Source organism: Thalassophryne amazonica, chromosome 9 (assembly GCF_902500255.1).
Source record: "Thalassophryne amazonica chromosome 9, fThaAma1.1, whole genome shotgun sequence".
Lineage (NCBI taxonomy): Eukaryota > Metazoa > Chordata > Actinopteri > Batrachoidiformes > Batrachoididae > Thalassophryne > Thalassophryne amazonica.
In genome coordinates this window covers 5907265-5928926 of record NC_047111.1, presented here as the reverse complement: position 1 = coordinate 5928926, position 21662 = coordinate 5907265, and the positions used below count along the sequence as shown (strand labels likewise).

The window sequence follows — 21662 nt, the reverse complement described above, 5'->3', positions numbered from 1 at the left end:
TCTGCTTGGGTCTGTCTGTCTCTATCTCTTTTGTCGGTCCCTGGGTTCTTGGTGGCGGGCGTCTCTCTCTCTCTGGCCACACCCTTGTTCTGGTGCTTTCCACGCACACCTGTTCCTGATTTGCTGCTCATCACCTGGGTTATATAAGGTTCATTGGGTGCAGCAGTCCCTCACCATATTGATGTGCCTTGTACCTTCTCTCCAGCTCTGTTTTTCGTGTTTGACAGTCCTGCCTGCTTCGTTGTGTGCCTGACCTCCTGCCTGTTCGAATGACCACGCCTAAGCCTGATGATTTTTGTACTGCTGTGTTTTTTGGACTGCCTTCTCATGTACAGACTTCTGCTGGCTACACCAGTAAAGCCTTTTACCAATCACAGCTGTTTGTTTGAGCCTTGCATTTGTGTCCAACTGCTTTTGACCAACCCGCCTGTCACTGAGATGAAAATAGTTTATCTTTGTTAATCTATCCGTTGGATGATTGCAGACATTACCACACAGGAGAAACATTTCAAAGAAACAGAGTTATTCTTCATTCCTTTGAAAACAACTTGTGTAACTTGTGCTTCCCCTGGGACTCTGCATCCTGGGCCCCTTTCCGTCAAGGTACATGCACTCGCCCTTGTAGCTCATGTCATGCCGGAGTGGTCCATGACATATGGTAAGGTTCTGTATTTACGTCTTGGCCCAACACACCAGCCACAGCAGTGCTCGGATATTTAGCTGTGATCTGGATGGTTCGGTGTTCGTGGCCGTCACCACAATCTGGTTCTGGGTGTACCCAAGGGGATCAAGACTCTGGTGCCCTAGAATAGGTGTATGGATTTTCACTAATTAGACGGTTACTGGCACTGCTTGCTTATGTGTGGCTGTTTTATGTTGTATTGTATACAGTGGGGAAAATAAGTATTTGACCCCCTGTCACTTTTGTAGGTTTTCCCACCTATAAAAAAATGGAGAGGGCTGTAATTTTTATCATAGGTACACTTCAACTGCGAGAGACACAATTAAAAAAAAAATCCAGAAAATCACATTGTATGATTTTTAAATCATTAACCCTTTAACGCCTATTGTCGCATATATGCTACAATATTTGACTCAAATATGCAACATACCAAATTGACCAGTATGCCTGTTGTTGCATGTTTGCAACATACCAGTATTATTATTATAACATTATAACATAAATTATTACCAAAATACCAAAATTACTATTTATTTTTCTGTGCAAAAGTGAAATGAATAATCTCAACATTATTTACCATCTACTTAAAGGCAAAAACACACACAAAACATTTTTTTATATACAGCTATATAAATTCAGGCGTTAAGGGGTTAATATGCATTTTATTGCATAAAATAAGTATTTGAACACCTACCAACCAGCAAGAATTCTGTCTCTCACAGACCTGTTAATTTTTCTTTAAGAAGCACTTTTATTCTGCACTCTTTACCTGTATTAATTGCACCTGTTTGAACTTGTTACCTGTATAAAAACACCTGTTCACACAATCAATCACACTCCAACCTGTCCGCCATAGCCAAGACCAAAGAGCTGTCTAAGGACACCAGGGACAAAACTGTAGACCTGCACAAGGCTGGGATGGACTACAGGACATCAGGCAAGCAGCTTGGTAGAAGACAACAACTGTTATGATTATTTATTAGAACGTGGAAGAAACACAAGATGACTGTCAGTCTCCCTCGGTCTGGGATTCCATGCAAGATCTCACTTTGTGGGATAAGGATGATTCTGAGAAAGCTCAGAACTACACAGGAGGACCTGGTCAATGACCTGAAGAGAGCTGGGACCACAGTCACAAAGATTACATTAGTAACACATGATGCTGTCATGGTTTAAAATCCTGCAGGGCAGCAAGGTCCCCCTGCTCAAGCCAGCACATGTTTAAAGTTCACCAGTGACCATCTGGATGATCCAGAGGAGGCATGGGAGAAGGTCATGTGGTCAGATGAGACCAAAATAGAGCTTTTTGGAATCAACTCCACTTACCATGTTTACAGGATGAGAACAACCCCAAGAAAACCATCCTAACTGTGAAGCATGGGGGTGGAAACATCATACTCTGGGGGTGCTCTTCTGCAAAGGGGACAGGACGACTGCACCGTATTGAAGGGAGGATGGATGTGGTCATGTATTGCGAGATTTTGGCAAACAACCTCCTTCCCTCAGTAAGAGCATTGAAGATGGGTCATGGCTGGATCTTCCAGGATGACAATGACCCCAAACACACAGCCAGGGCAACTAAGGAGGGGCTCCGTAAGAAGCATTTCAAGGTCCTGGAGTGGACTGGCCAGTCTCAGGACCTGAACTCAATAGAAAATCTTTGGAGGGAAATGAAACTCCAAACCTGAAAGATTTGGAGAAGATCTGTATGGAGGAGTGGAGCAAAATCCCTCTCACAGTGCATGTCCACTGTCTCTCACAGTGGACATGCACCTAAGATGAAAATTTCAGACCCCTCCATGATTTCTAAGTGGGAGAACTTGCAAAATCACAGGGTGTTCAAATACGTATTTTCCTAACTGTATATATATATATATATATATATATATATATAAAAACAGTTCTGCCAGTTTTGACAGACATGTGCAGACAGGGTGTCTTGTGCAATGTCTGGCAATGAATAATATCATGAATTTTCTGGGGAGTAAAATCAAAACTAACCCATAGTTCTGTGAACAGTGATGCAAGATGTCCATTGTGCACCTGCTGCTTTTTGCATTCATTCTCAAAAGCTCAAATATCCACCTTTTCCAGATGTGCCCCTGTGTTCTTCCTTGACTAGTCTCTAATGAAATGGAGAAGATGGTCAGTGGAAAATAAGTCCAAGGCAGCTGCCACTGCATTTCCAGCCTTTGCTGAAAAACATCAGGTAGACATAGTCTGAGGTCAGTGTCAATCCCCCCCACAACAAAGATAATCAGACACAAGGAGACAAAACACTGTCAGGAGAGTCATTAGTTATTCCTCCTTCAATGTGTTTCCCTTTCTTTCTATACTTCGGGTCAATGGGACGACTCTTCCTGGTATGAAAGCGTCGGTCAAACCAGAATGTCGACCATTCAGGGAAGGTTTTATGGTAGTTAATCTTCTGCAGGGAATTTGATCTGTCCAGGGCAGGTTATGTAAGGTGGTGGATGCTGCACCAATATGCTCACAGACATGACCTGACCTGCAGTGTGCAAGGACAACTGTGTGCGCGGCACCATTCACTTATACGGCCTAAAGGTTACGTCCAAACAGCATGAGTATGGGTGCTGCCTTGTTGCACTGCAGAAAATATGTACTTTAAACCAGATATAGCACAATGGATGTGACAATACAGTGCCCTCCAAAAGTATTGGAACACACTTGGTAGTTCACACATTTCAGCTTGTTTATGCCATTTCAAATACAAAAGATTTAAATTTCTAAAATTATCTTCCTAAACAAAGTGTCTAAGACTACGTAGTTTTATTTGAAAAACTAACACATTTTATTTAAAAATGGTAATGTAAGCAAAAGTAAATCCATGACACTGCAGGCCTATGAAATGAAACAGGCGCTGAATCAAGTTATTTTTTTGCATGTTCAGAATTGGCTGGAAATGTGTTAAAGTCAAGCAGAATAAAATAAAATAAATAATTCCAGATTTGTAGTGGGCTTTTTTTTTATCTATTGTAAGAGGCACAATTTGAGTCAATTTAATTTACATGTTGCACACTTCCTATTTCATTATTTTGTTGCAATTAATGTAATTTGTTGCTATATATTAGTCACAAAAAGTGTTTACAATGTTAAAAACAAGTACTGAATGGATGTACAGTGCATCCGGAATGTTTTCACACCACTTCACTTTTTTCCACATTTTTCCACACACACAAAATGGAGTAAATTAATTTTTTCACCTCAAAATTCTACTCACAACACCCAATAATGACAAAATGAAAAACATATATTTTTTAATTTTTGCAAATTTATTAAAATAAAAAACTAAATCACGTGTACATAAGTATTCACACCTTTTTCTCAATACTTTGTTGATGCACCTGGAAGCAATTACAGCCTCAAGTCTTCTTGAATATATTGCAACAAGCTTGGTGCACCTATCTTTGGGCAGTTTTGTCCATTTCTCTTTGCAGCACCTCTCAAGCTCCATCAGGTTGGATGGGGAGCGTCGGTGCACAGGCATTTTCAGATCTCTCCAGAGATGTTCAATCAGATTCAGGTCTGGGCTCTGGTTGGACCACTCAAGGACATTCACAGAGTTGTCCTGAAGCCTCTCCTTTGATATCTTGGCTGTGTGTTTAGGGTCATTGTCCTGCTGAAAGATGAACTGTCACACCAGTCTGAGGTTAAGAGCGCTCTGGAGCAGGTTTTCATCCAGGATGTCTCTGTACATTGCTGCATTCATCTTTCCCTCAATCCTGACTAGTCTCCAAGTTCCTGCTGCTGAAAAACATCCCCACAGCATGATGCTGTTACCACCATGCTTCACTGTAGGGATGGTGCCTGGTTTCTTCCAAACATAACACCAAGGAGTTCAATCTTTGTCTCCTCAGACCAGAGAATTTTGTTTCTCATGGTCTGAGAGTCCTTCAGGTGCCTTCTGTCAAACTCCAGGTGGGCTGCCATGTGCCTTTTACTAAGGAGTGGCTTCTGTCTGGCCACTCAACCATACAGGCCTGATTGGTGGATTGCTGCAGAGATCGTTGTTCTTCTGGAAGGTGCTCCACTCTCCACAGAAGGATGCTGGAGCTCTGACATTGGGATGTTGGTCACCTCCTTGACTAAAGCTCTTCTCCCCAATCACTCAGTTTAGATGGGCGGCCAGCTTGAGGAACAGTCCTGGTGGATCTGAACTTCTTCTATTTATGGATGATGGAGGCCACTGTGCTCACTGGGACCTTCAAAGCAGCAGAAATGTTTCTGTACCCTTCCCCAGATAATCCTGTCTTGGAGGTCTACAGACAGTTCCGTTGACTTCATGCTTGGTTTGTGCTCTGACATGCACTGTCAATTGGGCAATTTTATGGTAATGGAATTACAGCAGCAGCAAAATCTGGACATATGGCATCTAACCACGACAGATTAGCTCAGATTGTAATTCTGTTACCGTAGAATCGCCCAATTGTGGGACCTCATGTGTAGACAGGTGTGTGTCTTTCCAAATCATGTCCAATCAACTGAATTTACCCGAGGTGGACTACAATTAAGCTGTAGAAATATCTCAAAGATGTTCAGTGGAAACAGGATGCACATGAGCTCAATTTTGAACTTCAAGGGCAAACACTGTAAATATTTATATACATGTGATTTCTTTGTGTGTTTTTTTTAATGCATCTAAATCTTAATGCATCTAAAAATCTAAAAAAACCCATACCTTTTCACATCGTCATTATGGGGTATTGTGTGTAGAATTTGGTGGGGAAAAATGGATTTCATCCATTCTGGAATAAGGCTGTAGCATAACAAAATGTGGAAAAGGTTAAGCGCTGTGAATACTTTCAGGATGCACTGTAGCTTTTGTTGCTGTGTTCAAAAATATACATGCAGTAGCTTTAATCTGTAAGCAGCAGAGAGCTAAATCAGACACTTTAACACTGTGAGACAGACTGTAAATGTAAAGTGTTTTCATTAAATGTTTTTAATTGGACTACAGCTCTTGTCGTTTGCACTGGGTGAATTTACTACTATGTATTTATTCTTTCAGTAGTCGCATGATGAGTTGCTACAGATGTCCTGCTCCAGAGTGCCTTAAATATTTCATCAATTATAAAGTTGATTTTTGCTTAAATTATGGCATGTCATAAAGCATCACTATGCACAGATTAAAAATGATCGAAGGCAGCGGTGGTATTCGGTGAACATCCCAGCTGTGAAATCTTATATTAATTTATATAAAATGCCAAATTAATAATAAGTAATGTAATGTAATGTAGTAAGCAGCATTGTCTTCTTAAAGGTGCAGTGATTAAAAACAAATGTGGTTCGGTATGCCTAAAGCCTGCGCTTAATGAAGGGCAACAAAGCCCAAACAAAACAAGAAATCTGGACTTTGACTTTCGTTGGCATCTTTTAACCTTTGTTCCTGCAGCTGCTGCTTCGTCAGGATTTTTAAACTGTCAAAAAATTTGAAAGAATGCCACCAAAAACCTCAATTCGTCCGTATTTCGTTTTGCTGTCGTTCTTGATGGTTTCTTATCATTTGCTTAATTTTTGTAACATTAGAGTTTAGTTCGACTTCGTTCAACCACCAGAATGTTTTCATACAGTGCAGAAGCCAATTTGTAAGCACTGCTGCTGCCGCTGTGTTCATGTACCGTTAGAAATTACATGGCAAACTCAGCCTGTTTGCTTGGACTTTGTTTTTAATCTTGGTGGGGGATAGCTTCACTGGGTTCAGGCACATTATATAGGCCAGAATTAATCTTTTGTGTAGATACAATTAATTATTTTACCAAAAATAAAATGAAAACCACACTCCTGCCACAAGCAATTGCTGAATTTGATACAACAAAAAAGTTGTGTACTTGTAATTTCCGACAGTACTTGAACGCAGCGTCAGCAGCAGCAGCAGCAGCCATCGCCTCCTGCGTGTGCTTATTATTTTTTATTAAATATAACAATATGAGTGTTGGAATGACAATCCAGCCCTTCTGCACTTGAGGCAACAGGTAGATAATTCGTAAGATTAGATAACAGCTGTTCTGGAAGGCAGAATTCACATTGTGGATCAGCTGCAGCACATGGGGAGTCAATACGCGGTGTTCACACGGACTGATCAATTTACTGCTCTGATATATTCAATCATCTTTACACTTATATTTATTTCCCCTTTTGACAGTTTCCAGTTATAAATCAATATATTTGGCTTAGTAACATAATACAGTGAAATAGCACCACAGCACACCAGCGTTTTTTTTTTTTTTTTTTTTATTGGAGCAAGACGGAGCGTCATCAGACTGAACCAGACAGTGAGGATTCTGATGATGAAGGAAATGATCCCTCTGTTGTTTTGGACAAGGAAGCATAGCAGGTGGATCCACCGACGTGCGCACAGACCTCCACAGTGGGTCGGATCATGCACTTCAGCTTCTCCAGGACCCAGCGCCAAGTCCTGGAATGCAGAGCAGGATGTAGACACACACTGCTCCAGCGGTGGCTTCAGGCACATTTCGTTTAAAGTTTGGAAATCATCGTTAGCTTCGGTTTCGTTTTGTTCCTCTTTCGTTCCTTTTGCACTCTTGAGTCACAGGCTATTTGGTGATGGGAAAAGTCAAAGCTCATTCGTCCACCTTTTCTCGACGATTCGTGACTTTTTTACATTTTTTCTCTTCGTTCAGAAATCAGTGTATGCCGTGTGACTGGGCCATTAAGTCCCTACTTTGGAAGAAAAAAGTAATAAACTGATTCCATTTATTCTTTCAAAGTTGCTGGAGCGAGGGGTGCAGGCTGCTTTGCTGTTCTATGTTGTCCACTCTAGTGGCCTTTACAGATCTATGCTCAAACACACAGCAGGTTGACCTCGCCTCCTGCAGAAAGGAGACAGAGGAGCTGACAGCAGCAAGGAGAATCAAACAAACAGAAGCATTATTTAAAAAACAATCTTTGAGCGTTTGAATGCGCGGGCGTCCCGGCACTTTCTTGAATGCGCGTCACTCCTGCATTGTGTGTCACTGTAGTGACACACGTTCTGCGTCCCAGAGCTGCAGTACATGCTGTATATTGTGTCCAGCTTTGCTGATTTGGTATCAGGATGGCATAAGCGCGAACCCCGAAACTGGTTATACGCACCCCAAGCTTTTGTAAATTTTTCAAGCCCTCTCATGTATCGGGGCCAGGTGAAAATAAGAAATAAGTCACGATGTCCATGTGCATAGCATTAGGCAGTAAACTCTCATTCTCCGACCACACAAATAACAGCATTTCGTATAGATCTTCACCACTAAATAATTTAATCTTCACCTTGTATTGCGACCGTCCTTCACTGCTTAGTTCATCTCTATATCTCACGGCTTTCAAGGAACCTTCACCATGTGTGAGAGCACAATGTGTGCTTCTGCGATCTTGTTTACTCCCCAATGCCTCGGAGACGGCCAAACATCAGGGTCACGTGTGTAATGCTGACCTCAGTGAAAACAGTAGTGGGGACCTATGTGAACACACTAGACAGCATCCTCTGATTCAACACGGAACCAAATCACATTGATGCACGTCTCCACTTGGCTAAATATGACAACATATTATATGGCTGCGACACTATGCGCACGCTGATTGGCTGATTACCGGTTGGATATTTTCCCATATCAGACTGGCTGCCATGACAATCGGTCTGCAACACGTATTTTCATTATAAACCAGGAAGCTAATAACACAATTAGAAAAAACAAGTCGGACATGAACGTACTCCATAAACATCTGTAAAGCATCGCAAAAAACACACAGATTGAAAGCTTATCAGCTAACGACCGGCCCATCTGTTAAGCTAATGGAGGTGAAGAAAGCGAACGAGCCCAACATGGTCAGCAGCATATTTGGGCGATACTGGAAGTTTGCATGTTTGTACATATAATAGCCATATAATAAAAGAATTATTAACCTCGCTTACTCAGTCTGTAGGGGAATATCAGGCAGAGCTGTTGACAGTATCATCAACCCCTTGGTCTGATATTTCCCCGTACAGACCTCTTGCGCAACCGGGCTATTGCTAATATTCCGGTTATGAAAGGATTATTGGCTGCATGTAAACGTAGTCACAGATAATTCTCCATAGTCTAGTTTCCTTTATCCATACTTATCCAGACCTGGAAAAAACTAAAATCTGATTCCACACACTGCGTAGGAGCCCTGCTAGCACCCACGCACATGGGAATCCTGAATAAAAATGAGAGGATTACTGCATAATAGTGCCAAAAACATTTTCATCTGATTGAATATGTGCGTCTTTCTTTTGCAGTCAACAAGTTCAGACACAACCAAAGACTCAAGTGCCGTGTGGATCCTTATTGATGGTCTTTGACAGATATAAAGTTAGTGCTGGCAAAAGTACTCAGAACATTATCTTTTCTTTTTCAAAACCGCCTGGATTCATTGAGAATAAAGTGTTTAGATGAGGGCCCCTGCACCGTTGGAATTTCTTTTCCTCGTTGAGTCATGCTTTGCTGTGTAACTTTTGCTTGAGAACTTTTTCAAGGCTTTAGTGCAAACAGGAGAGAGAGAGAGAGAGAGAGAGATGGAAGTAGAAAGCTGATAGATTACTTCCAGTGTAACATGTTGGCAGAGAAATCCATCAACTTTCTCCTTGTGTTGTGTAATGTTGGAAAACCACAAAGGCTGTAAAAGGTTTTCATTCGTGCATTTGCGTACTTTGAGCTGTGTAAGTGTTAAGAATAGAAATTAAGGGTTTGGGCACACTTTAGACACTTATTTCACTTTTCCGATTGAAAAATATTTGCTTTAATTTTACATCTGGTGGAAGAACACAACCCGTTTTGACCCCATACTGGGGTCAGATTGTCAGCACTATGGTCTGTGTACACTGTTAAAGCGAACTCCATTTTAGTACAATAATTAAGTTAATGTAACTCAAACTTTGAAAAAGTTATAGTCACTCATTTCCATTAATTAAACTAACTCAAAAATGAATTTTTGTCACAACAACTCAGTTCTTTGCAGTCTAGGGTGGGAGGCAGGGTTCACCCTGGACAGGACGCCACATACAGACAAACAAACAGTCACACCTACGGTCAATTTAAAGTTTTAAAGTTTCTAGTCCACCTAACCTGCATGTCTTTGGATGTGGGAGGAAGTCGGAGCACCCGGAGAGAACCCACGCAAACACGGGGAGAACATGCAAACTCCACACAGAAAAGCTCAGGATCAATCCCACAACCATCTTACTGTGAGGTGTCTGTGAAGGCTCTCAGTTGACCAGGTGGTTTCCATAGTAGAGAAGCTTGAATCTTCGACTGGACTGGGTTGCTTGAAACCGGTTAACACCATGAGACAGAAATTAGTTCATCCTAAGGACAGGATCCCTAGTTACAAACAGAGCAATGTAGTGTATACTATCAGATGTCAGGAAAACTGTAACAAACACTACATAGGTGAGACTAAGCAACCTTTACACAAAAGACTATACCAGCACCACAGAGAGGGCGCCAGTGGACCTCAGTCTGCGGTTCATCTCCACCTTAAAGACACTAACCACATGTTTGAGGACAAGTATGTTAAAATCTTAGCCAGAGAGAAGAAATGGTTTGAGAGAGGGGTCAAGGAGGCATTCTATGTGAAACACTTGAAACCCAGCCTTAACCAGGGAGGGGTTCTGAGACACGCTTTGTCCCCTGTTTACAATGGGGTACTCAGGTCAAAGCAGTTTCAGTCTTTTGTTCATGGTAATGAGTCATTCACGTCATCAGGAGAGTCGTCAAGGGAGCCATCAGGAGAGGCTTCCGTCCCATCATTAGGAGGGACAGCTGCCCTGTTATTAGGAGGTGCTAACTAGAGCACAATAGGTGTTAATTAGAGCATTTGATTAGTCTCTAGCCTATAGCAGTCGTCCTCTCGGTAGGAGGGGTCTGGTTAGGTTTAAAACTCCAGCTTTTGTGGCTTCTGTTTATTCTTCTCTACAAGAGCCAAGACAGAAGTCAGACTACCAGAGCAAGAATTTTAGCTGAGGAAGCTTCTGTGATTTGAAGCGAAACGTCTTCGCGTCAAGCAACCCAGTCCAGTAGAAGATTCAAGCTTCTCTACTATCTTATTGTGAGGCAACAGTGCTAGTTTGTATAAAAATAATACTTTTGGAGTAGGCAATTAAAAATTTATCTCAACTTGAGTGACACATATAAATGTAACAAATCAGAGTTCTCACCAGCATTTTAACAGTGTAACGACCCATTACGCTGCTGCATGGAAAAATTACACTGCAGTTGGGCCGTTATGCTGTTTCTAAGGGCATGTAATGGGAAAATGATCATTTCTGATCATCAGAAATGATCATTCTGATGATCTCAGACCAGTTCTATAAGTGTGTGTGTGTGTGTGTGTGTATGTGTGTGTGCGCTGAGTCATAAATTCACAGTTTTAAAGGACTTTAAAGGATTTGAACAAACAGTTTCATATCGGTGTGTGACTGCAGCTGGTTATCATCCTGACCAGTAGAGGGTAAAGATTTCAGGCTTGAATGCATAACATCTTACAACGAAACAAACTGTTTATCTCGAGACATGTTTATTTTGTCCCTCTCTACATTTACATGTGAAAACATTTTAAAAAGCAGCAGGGACTTCCTGTCAGATAAACGTTACCTCTCTGAGGTGTTCACAGATACTCTGGCATTAGAGAACACTGCAAATCAGGAAAGGAATCTGGTACATCCCTCATGTTCACGATGTCGCCGGGGACAGAAAACCAAAATAAAAATAAAGGACAACAATGAAACCTTATCCGTCAAGGTTTGGAGCTTCACTCTGTTTGGTTTACAGTCTATTCTGAGTCTATGTGGTGCAACATGAACCCTCAGTGGCGGTCAGAGTATCTATAGATCAGTGGGGTGGTTATAGTCAGACTAAACTGCAAACATGTCTCATCCAGAGGCCGCGGCCGACCTAGCGTTGCACATCCAAGTCATCTGACTCATCCTCTTCAAAAAGGTGGGGAGAAAATGCTTCAACAGCTGCATGATGAATCCCCAATAAATCCACCGCAACCCAAAGCTTTGAGTCTGACTGAGGAAGCGAGGATGCAGGTGGTTGGAGTGAAGTTTATTACGACGCATACTTTCCAGACAACCAAAACAACAAGCAACACCCCCATCCTCATCCTCCTCCTCATCATCTTCTCCTGACTTCAAAAGCTATCCTCAGGGAGGGAGAAAGCACTCGGAAGAACGCAGCCTTTTGTTCACAGAGACTGAGAGCGTGTTTTGTTTATGCAAAAACACAGTTCTTGGCATTTAAGGTTTTAATCTAAACTGTTGGGAGTTGAATCTGTAGCAACACCGTGCGCCCCAGCTTTATCCGCCAGTTTGGGTCCTGGTGCAGCAGGAGGACTAAAGGAGCAGGGAAGTGTGGGAATGCCTTAACATCGTCGCCACGATGGGCAGCTCTTAAACATGACTTTAAATTAGGGGAAAAGAAAACAGGCTAAAAAAAAAGCAGACGTCTAACTATAGTCCTGCCTGCTAATTTGTCACCACTTGAAAAACTGGCGGAAAAAAATAGCAACAGCTTTAAATCACACTACTTTCAAGTTGGGATATGCCGGGCAGTGTGTATGGTATCATGCTCAAACACAAGGCAGACCGGGGCCAACGGCGTCGCACTTACACATACATCTAAAGACCTGTGGGTGGACTCTATGGAGGACTGGCTGCAGTCATATTATAGGGAAGCAGAAATGGAGAGCACCAAGTGTCTCGTTCTGGCAGGCAGCCTGGGATCCGACCAGTGACAGCTGGGGCTTGAAAGTCTTACATCCGAAGCCAGGGCTCGCTGCCACTTGCTACATAACAGCTCAGAGCTAAGCCCACCCCCTCCTGTCCAAGACTTCACTCCGAGGGACCCTGAACAAAACATTAAACGGCTGCCAAGTAATTCCTTGTCTTTAAAGTCTAAATCGAAGAGCGGAAGGGATCCTGGATAAATGACAAGAGGGGATGAGGGGATATCTGTCTGTCGACTGCTCGGTCTGAAGCGGCCAAACAGGCGGTAGAAGCTCAGAAGCTTCACGCTTCATACGACACATGCGTGAAACACATTAAATATGTGAGATCTTTACCTTCTCGAGCAGAGGTAGACAACGGGGAACGCTGTGCTCCAGTTTGACAATGGTGATGAAGTCGCTGTCCTGCCGTTCATCCTCACTGGTGTTGCACAGGGACAGAGGGTGATACTGAAAGAAAACATGTGGCAGAGTTTGTATCTCATACGAATATTATGGACGATGAAATGCTGTTGATGCTGAGAAAATGCTTTTAGAAAGTATAAGAAATCTCAAACAAAACAGACACTTCTGGAGGAGTAACTTTTCTGGGTAAAATTACAACCCCAAATCAGAAAAGGTTGGAACAATACTGAAAATAAACATTACATTTACTTCGACTTCTATTTCATTGCAGACTGTATGAACACAAGATATTTCATGTTTTCTGTAGTCAACTTCATTTAATTTGTTTCTGCATTTAAAGCCTGAAACACATTCCAAAAAAAAAAAAAAAAAAAAAAATTGGGACTTTGACCATTTATTCAAAATATAAGAATCACTAAATATGTCAATCAATCAATCAATAATTAAGAAATACAAACAGTATGATACTGTATGGTGAACCAAGTGAATAACGATGCTGGAAAGCTACAGTTCTTCCAGTTCATTCACAGCGCTTCATTTTTTCCCCCACATTTAGTTATGTTGCAAGGAAATGGATTAAATTCATTCTTTTCCTCAAATTTCTACTCACATGAACATAAGTATTCACAGCCTTTGCCATGAAACTCTAAATTGAGCTCCGGTTCATCCTGTTTCCACTGATCATGCTTGAGATGTTTCCACAGTTTAATTGGAGTCCACCTGGGGTAGATTCAGTTGATTGACATGATTTGGAAAGACACACACCTGTCTACATATAAGGTCCCACAGTTGACAGTCAGAGCACAAACCAAACATTAAGTCAAAGGAATTGTCTGTAGACCTCTGAGACAGGATTGTCTTGAGGCACAAATCTGGGGAAGGGTACAGAAACATTTCTACTGCTTTGAAGGTCCCAATGAGCACAGTGGCCTCCATCATCCGAAGAAGTTCAGATTCATCAGGACTCTTCCTAGAGCTGCATGCCCGTTTAAACTGAGTGATTGGGGGAGAAGGGCCTTAGTCAGGGAGGTGACCAAGAACCCAGTGGTCACTCTGTCAGCGCTCCAGCATTCCTCTGTGGAGAGTGGAGAATCTTCCAGGACAACCATCTCTGCAGCAATCCACCAATCAGGCCTGTATGGTAGAGTGGCCAGACGGAAACCACTCCTTAGTAAAAGACACACGGCAGCCCACCTGGAGTTTGACAAAAGGCACCTGAAGGACTCTCAGACCAGGAGAAATACAATTCTCTGGTCTGATGAGACAAAGATTGGTGTGAATGTCAGGGATCATGTTTGGAGGAAACCAGGCACCATCCCTACAGTGAAGCATGGTGGTGGCAGCATCAGGAACTGGGAGACTAGTCAGGATTGAGGGAAAGATGAATGCAGCAGTACAGAGACATCCTGGATGAAAACCTGCTCCAGAGCGCTCTTGACCTCAGACTGGGGTGACGGTTCATCTTTCAGCAGGACAATGACCCTAAGCACACAGCCAAGATATCAAAGGAGTGGCTTCAGGACAACTCTGTGAATGTCCTTGAGCGGCCCAGCCGGAGCCCAGACCTGAATCTGATTGAACATCTCTGGAGAGATCTGAAAATGTCTGTGCACCGACACTCCTCATCCAACCTGATGGAACTTGAGAGGTGCAGCAAAAAGGAATGGGCAAAACTGCCCAAAGATAGGTGCACCAAGCTTGTGACATCTGCCAAAGGTGCATCAACAAAGTATTGAGCAAAGGCTGTGAATACTTTAAGCACATGAAAATTCATTAAGGTATGTCTTCTGTAATACATTCCAATTCTAAGGTAGAACTCTACTAGTGTATACTACGGTATATCTAAATATCTTTAAAAAAAAAAAAAGAAGAGTAGAATAGAAGAGCAGAATAGAGCCACTTAGGTGCCTGGTCTTGAGAACTAGGGATGGTTCAGGAAAATGTCATTTCTTAGGTTTTATTTTTAATAAATTTGCAAAAACAAATTTCATGTTGTCATTGTGGGGTGTTTTGTGTAGAATTTTGAGGGAAAAAAAATGAATTTACTCCATTTTGAAATAAGGCTGTAACATAACAAAACATTGAAAAAGTGAAGCACTTTCTGGATACAGTGCTCATCTTCTGAAAACCGCAGCATGAAGTGGATGGCATACCAGTTTTTTCGCAGGTTCCTTCCCCAGCCAAGACTAATGGTCATTTGCTGCTTGGTGGACTGGGATGAAGCATCTTGTCTAGAGATGCCCTAGGTATTTGTCGGCATGGTGGCTTAGTAGTTAGCACTGGTGCCTCACAGCAAGAAAGTCATGGGATCGATTACAGGCCTTTCTGTGTGGAGTTTGCATGTTCTCCCCGTGTCTGTGGGTTTCCTCCAGGCACTCCGGTTTCCTCCCACAATCAAAAAACATGCTCATTTAGGGTCTGCTCCTTTCCTCCTGATCAAGGCAACGCCTACATCTGGAGTTGGTCCTTAGGCGCCGGACTGTGGCCGCCCACTGCTCCTAGTGGTTGGATTGTGTCTAACTGTAATTAGGATGGGACAAGTGTTCGTTGTATGTATATATATGCAATGACAATAAAGGCTCTATTCTTTAAGAGACTATATACCATAGTATAACGTATACCACAGACTATACTCTTCCCCCACAGAACCAACCCGTCAGCTCTGATGTTACTGGTTATTGCAACAACCCCAAATCAGAAAAAGATGGGATGGCAGGCAAATTAAAAATTAAACAAACAGTAAACACGCATTCTTCCAGACTCTGTGAATCATTTAGTGATATAAAGCTCTCAATTTACCGATCGATCTACGTTCCGACCCTCACCTATGGTCATGAGATTTGGCTCATGACCGAAAGAACGAGATCGCGAGTACAAGCGGCTGAGATGAGTTTCCTCCGCAGGGTGGCTGGGCGCTCCCTTAGAGATAGGGTGTGGAGCTCGGTCACTCGGGAGGAGCTCGGAGTCGAGCCGCTGCTCCTCCACGTCGAAGGGAGCCAGCTGAGGTGGCTCAAGCATCTTTTCCGGATGCCCCTGGATGCCTCGCTGGAGAGGTGTTCCGGGGGGCACCCAGGACACACGCTGGAGGGACTACGTCTCTCGGCTGGCTTGGGAACGCCTCGGGGTCCCCCCGGAGGAGCTGGGGGAGGTGTGTATGGATCGGGAGGTCTGGGCGGCTTTGCTTGAGCTGCTGCCCCTGTGACCCGACTCCGGATAAAGCGGAAGAAAATGGGTGAATGGATGGTTACATTGCAGAGAGATCAGTGGCCCTGTGAGCAGATGATTAATTTATTGAGAGACTCTATCGGATTCTGGATCCAGATGTCTGCCCTCTGTACGATGAATGATGTTTTCACCCAGTTACAACTGCCAGCATGAATGTGCAGTGCACAAGCTCCGTTCTTAATGTTAGCAGCAATTTGTCTACATTCCATTTGACAGCGCACACTGGGTCTTTTGCTCAGAGTGATGTAAACACTGTCAGAAACACTAAGAAAAACGAGTACTTTGTTTTTGGCAGTTGCCGTAGCTGTTTCTTTTGACTGGTGTATGTGTAGAGACTGTTCACAGAAGTGCACAAATTACGACACGTTAGGGCTGGGCGATATAAACGATATATTCGGTTCACGGTATAAATTAGGCCAACAGTAGAGATTTAGACTCCACCGACCAATCGCGGCAATGCTTGTTGATATCATCGTATCTTCTTCAGTGACTCTGAACGACTGGAAAAGGCTGCAGTCAGTGCTTTGGTCACAAGCTCCATCTCCACCTCCGTAGATTAAAACTTCTCCTTGTAAGAGTGTAAAATTATGTTATTTTAACCCTCTGGAGTCGCCTGACTGAATTTGTGTCATGTAAAAGTCACATGAAAGAATTAAGCAATTGTCCCATTAAATTCACCAGACTCAGTCTCTGTGTCAATGTGTTTTAACAGTGCGCGCTTCAAGCTTTATACAAGTTTTTAAATTATGTTAATAGGCCTACTATAACCTGAATTGTGATTAATAATTTCCGCAATGTTTTTTGTGAATTTCATGGTCATATCTGGTGCGCGTATTTGCAGAAAGCCATGGTAAACAGTCTCATATTTCCTCATTCAACTGTGCTGACAGCTCCTTCTCAGGGCAAGAGAGCAGAAAAAAAAAAAAAAAAAAAAAAAAACACGCTTTCCGCATTATTATTAGTGGAACCACACAACATAAGCCAATCAGGATCATCAACCCACGTGGTGGTGTCTCTGAGGTCTTTCTGGACAAAAAGCCACCAAAAGCAGACTAACACTGCCTCCTGCTGGACAGAAGGAGGAATGGTGAAATGAGATTATTCTAATGCACAAAAATACATGTCTAACCAGTCAGAGAATCAGGCGCTCAAAATTAATTATATCTGTTTTTGTTGTTGTTTTTTGTTTATTTTAATCAGTTTAGCTTTGCAAAGGCTCTATATGACCCATTCAGAAACACTTCCATTATAACTTTTACACTTAAGTTTATATTGTGATATATACCGTTAATGTGAAGGGATTCAATTTGTATTGTAATATGAATTTTAAGTCGTATCGCCCAGCCCTAGCACACATATATCATCACATGACCTCTATTAAAACTCTGAGTTATTATAAATTCTGTGTAACATGTGCTTTAAGAAACCTCCCAAAACAACAGCCAGGGACATCATCGGCATCCTCCATAGAGCAGGGGTCAAGGTATGACGCTTCACCAATGGACAAAAAAAAATAAATAAAAAAATTCAAGCGCAAGCGCTCCAGACAGAACTGCAATGTTGGACAAAAAACAAAATAACAGAAGAAAATATTCGAGACGACGTCGTTATAGAGAGGTGTTAAAGCAGGCTTTTCCACACTATACCACAGAGCACTGTTCCTTCCCGTTTAATCTCAAATAGCAAATTGGGGCACATTTTGAAGAGTCATAGTAACATCTTGATCAATTTTTGTCAATCCTGAACAAACATGGTATATGTAGTAGTAACAGCCATCAATGGCACCAGATTTAAAATCAGTATCCAATTTTTGAACTGCTGAAAAATTTCATCCTGATTCTCGAAATTGTTGATAGTACATGGAAACTTGTGGGTATTTGTACTCTTAATGGCTTTAATCATGTTTGAACTTTGTTCAATGAGGTTTTCATAGTGACTGCAGCTTGGAACTTGTTTGATCGTGCTCCATCGGGGTAAAAATTTGAAGCAGTAGCATTGTTTGTTGCGGTTTTTGTTCAAACTTGAATAGCTCAAGCTCCTTTCTTTCATTTTCAGATGGGTTGCCAGGCCTGCAGCCTGTTAAGAGCCAAGGCAGATTAAGCCATTTCATTTTTGGATCGTGGGTGATCGCAGTAGAACGGCGCCATGTGGAATAGCCCTGTTACAGAACAACGGGTGTCGAAGCCGTGATAAACCTTTTTTACGCTGTATTAAGGCATTTTATTCATTTTGAACAAAGCTTATATTATAAAGAAGAACTTCAACACTCAACAAAATCAATTACATGGATGGTGAAGGTTTACGTTCACTCAACACTAAGGGCTGAAAGAAGAAGAGGGAATAAGTATGACAGGTGCTGAAGGCTGCACTTGAGATCTCAAGGAAGAGCAGTAGGGTTTTACAGGTATGCAGCGGTAGCAGTCCGGTACGGAGAAAAATGTCCCACGTGTCATTAATTTGGTCACATAATATCAATGAGGGCAGGGTCATCAAGGGCTGTAGTGGAGCTGCTGCTGCTGCAGCCTGTGTTACAGCTCACAGATCACCAGCAACTATTATATGGTCTGACCCACACCCAAGTGGCACAATCCCACTCAGCCCAGCCCTGACCCATCCTGGCCCGCCTCTGCACTAGTGGGCCCCTTCATGTGGCTCCGGGCTGAGGTCATGGGGCTCTCCCTCATCTCACCCAGCGGAAATCCCTAAATTAAAAACACCCAAGGGTGACATCAACAGCTGGCACCCCGGTCCGAGAGCACTGATGTAATGCACTGCAAAGGGCTTGTGCACGACTGTCAGAAACAGAGAAAGAAAGAAAGATTTGGAAAAGACATGAAAGAAAATAGGAGATGGGAGCTGGACAAAAGAACAAACTAAGAGATTACCCCACCTTAGTAGCTGCCAGAGGTGAGACAAAGTCACCAGCAAGTCACTCTCAACTCATGAATCTGCAAGTCTCAAGTCAAGTCCTAAGTCATAATGCCCACCAACTGTTTGCAAGCTGACTTGAGGCTTGCAGATTGATGACTTGAGAATGACTTCGTCCCACCTCTGCTATCTGCTTGTATGGATTTTTTATATTGTTGGAAGTAAATCTTTTGTGATGAAATATGTGGTAAAACTGCTCAATATGTATGACGAAAAAGGACCCCCCCCCCCCCCCCCCCCCGCAGAAGACATTTCACTGAAATACATAAACTGGTTTCAGAGAAGTTGCACTTATGAAATAAATATATCAAGCCACAAGTGTAGGTACACGCGAGTCCCTTTAGCTTTTTCCAAGTTGCTGAGGTCCTCAACACTGAGGCACGTGCAAGCTGGAACAAGCCCAGATAAGTGTGCCACATGGCCCAAACATTGTACGTATCGTTCCCTCACAATGCAAGTGGTACGATTTACCCGCCTCTCCCAATGTAATCTGTCATGTCACAGTCATTCCAATGGATCCCCTGAAGAAACCTCAGACCAAAGACATCCAGCCATCATCTTAAACACTGGTTTGTTAGTCACGTGTCACAGCCACACAGTAACAGAAATGCACCAAGACCTTAAAGACTTGGATCTTCACTATCCTGCACAGGTATCAGCATCACAAAACACCTGTCCAGTGACCTAATGCCCCCTAAACTCTTCCAGGGCATCCCTCTGTCTCAAAGGTCGAGGACACAAAGACGTAAACTTCACTGCTGATATAAGAATGGCTTTAAACATTGACACGTTCATGTGATGGTTGAGTCCAGACATTATTGAAACTGGATTTTAGACTCAATCCAGGACAACTGCAAAGCCAGACATTCCATCTCCTCACTCAGCTTCTCAAGTTGTACAGTCAAGACTTCCACTGGTTCCACAAAGATCACAGCATCGTCCTCAAACAGCCAAGGTCCATAATCCTTTGCTTGCCAACAAAAGGCACCAAAGTCACTGGCCTCCACAATCTGACCCAACACCAGCATACATGAAAGAATAAAGATGATCATGAGGTGCATGTAAGTACGCTGCACTCAGGCAACAGTGTGACATTAAAGAGTATTTCCAACTTATTGGCATGTTTGAGACATGTATGGAAACCCACCCAGGCAAAATCTATACTTTTAAAACAGTTGAAATGCACAAGAAATGTTCAAGAACCTGAAGAATGTTGTTTAAGTTTTCACATGAATAAACCTCAGGCATTTTATTGAGGATTCTGAGCTTCATAATGTCATTTTCTCTTATCAGGATGAGAACTGATACCTTTTTAATCAATATCGAATCCATTATTGATTCTGCTTTTGGTCTGATTCTTTATGATCAGTTTCCTCTGACGTTGCAGCTGTTTCCTTTGTCATTAGATTCAAATTTTGATGCCGTGATTACAGACATGATATCATGATCTGTACCTTCTTGCAATGCAGAAGAGTCAGAATAACATGCAGGCAACGATAAGAGGAATCTGCCTGATGCATAGCATTCCAATGGATTGAAAAATCTGGAACTGGTTCTCAGTTCCCAGGCCTCGTCTCTTATGTCTCGTGAATGGCTGCCACTGTTCAAAGAAGTCGGACGGCCAAACAGCGTGAGCCTCTGGCCTGAACCGCCTGCAGTGCAGCCAGCCACTGCCACCAGCCAACATTTACGAGGCCCAAATTAAAGACCTACAGCTCAACTTGGCCTTGAGAAGAGTAAAATAAAATAAAATAAAATCCTTTAATGACACAGCCTCTGATGTTTTTTAACTGCTGAAAATAAGAACTACACAGAATACAGGAAAAAAAAAAAAACATTTTATACCCATTTTATAGAGATATCACAGCACGACATTTTGCTTTGAAACATGTTCCTGTACATGTCGTGTAATCATGCTTACAGTAATAGAAATAAGGCAAAGAAAAACTGAACCAAACAGGATTAAAAAAGGGCAATTTTAGTTTGGTTTTTATTTTTACATTTACCGAGAACTGTCTGAGAAGCAGGGGTGGTGGCCAAGTGGTTAATGCACTTGGTTTCAGTGCAGAAGGTTCCGGGTTCAAATCCCATCCCTGCCACATTTCTTCATGTAATGTGGAGTTGTGTCAGGAAGGGCATCCGGCGTAAAACTTGTGCCAATTCAACATGCAGATCCACCTTGGATTTGCTGTGGCGACCCCGAGTGCAAACAAGGGAGCAGCCAAAGGGTCTTACTTTTACCGAGAACTGTCTGCGTTTGGCAACCTTGATGAACCTATGCATTATCGTTTGTTTTACATGTACGTACGCTAATTACAACCAGATGGCTGGTTGTGCCACCAATGGTGCCATCCACCACTGAGACAGACGCACATCGCCACAATGAAAGCCATGACATAGGAAATCATCTTCATCTGGTTTTTGTAAGGTCCTGAGAAAAAGGGGCCTGGGAAACCAAACCACGGAGTCTCCATTTCAAAGTGATGAGAAACCACAGTGCACGCAAGCACCTCCCCACAGACCCTTAACAATGCTCCCCCCCCCCCCCGCCCCCCCCCTTCTCATCTGTCTGGATCTGTTGCAAAACTGACGGGGACGTGTCCCTCCATTCCTTTGTAGCCACGATTAAAAGCATTCCTTCCCAGCTCAATCAAAGACT

The 21662-nt window shown here is 42.7% G+C and overlaps 1 protein-coding gene across 1 annotated transcript in view; it reads right to left on the bottom strand.

Annotated features, from left to right (window-relative positions):
* Positions 1–21662, bottom strand: part of LOC117516684 (E3 ubiquitin-protein ligase RNF43) — a 368264-nt gene that overhangs the window by 106658 nt on the left and 239944 nt on the right. Inside the window, exon 2 of the mRNA XM_034177526.1 lies at positions 12782–12895. Coding sequence (XP_034033417.1) covers positions 12782–12895 — 114 coding nt within the window. The remainder of the gene's footprint in view (positions 1–12781; positions 12896–21662) is intronic.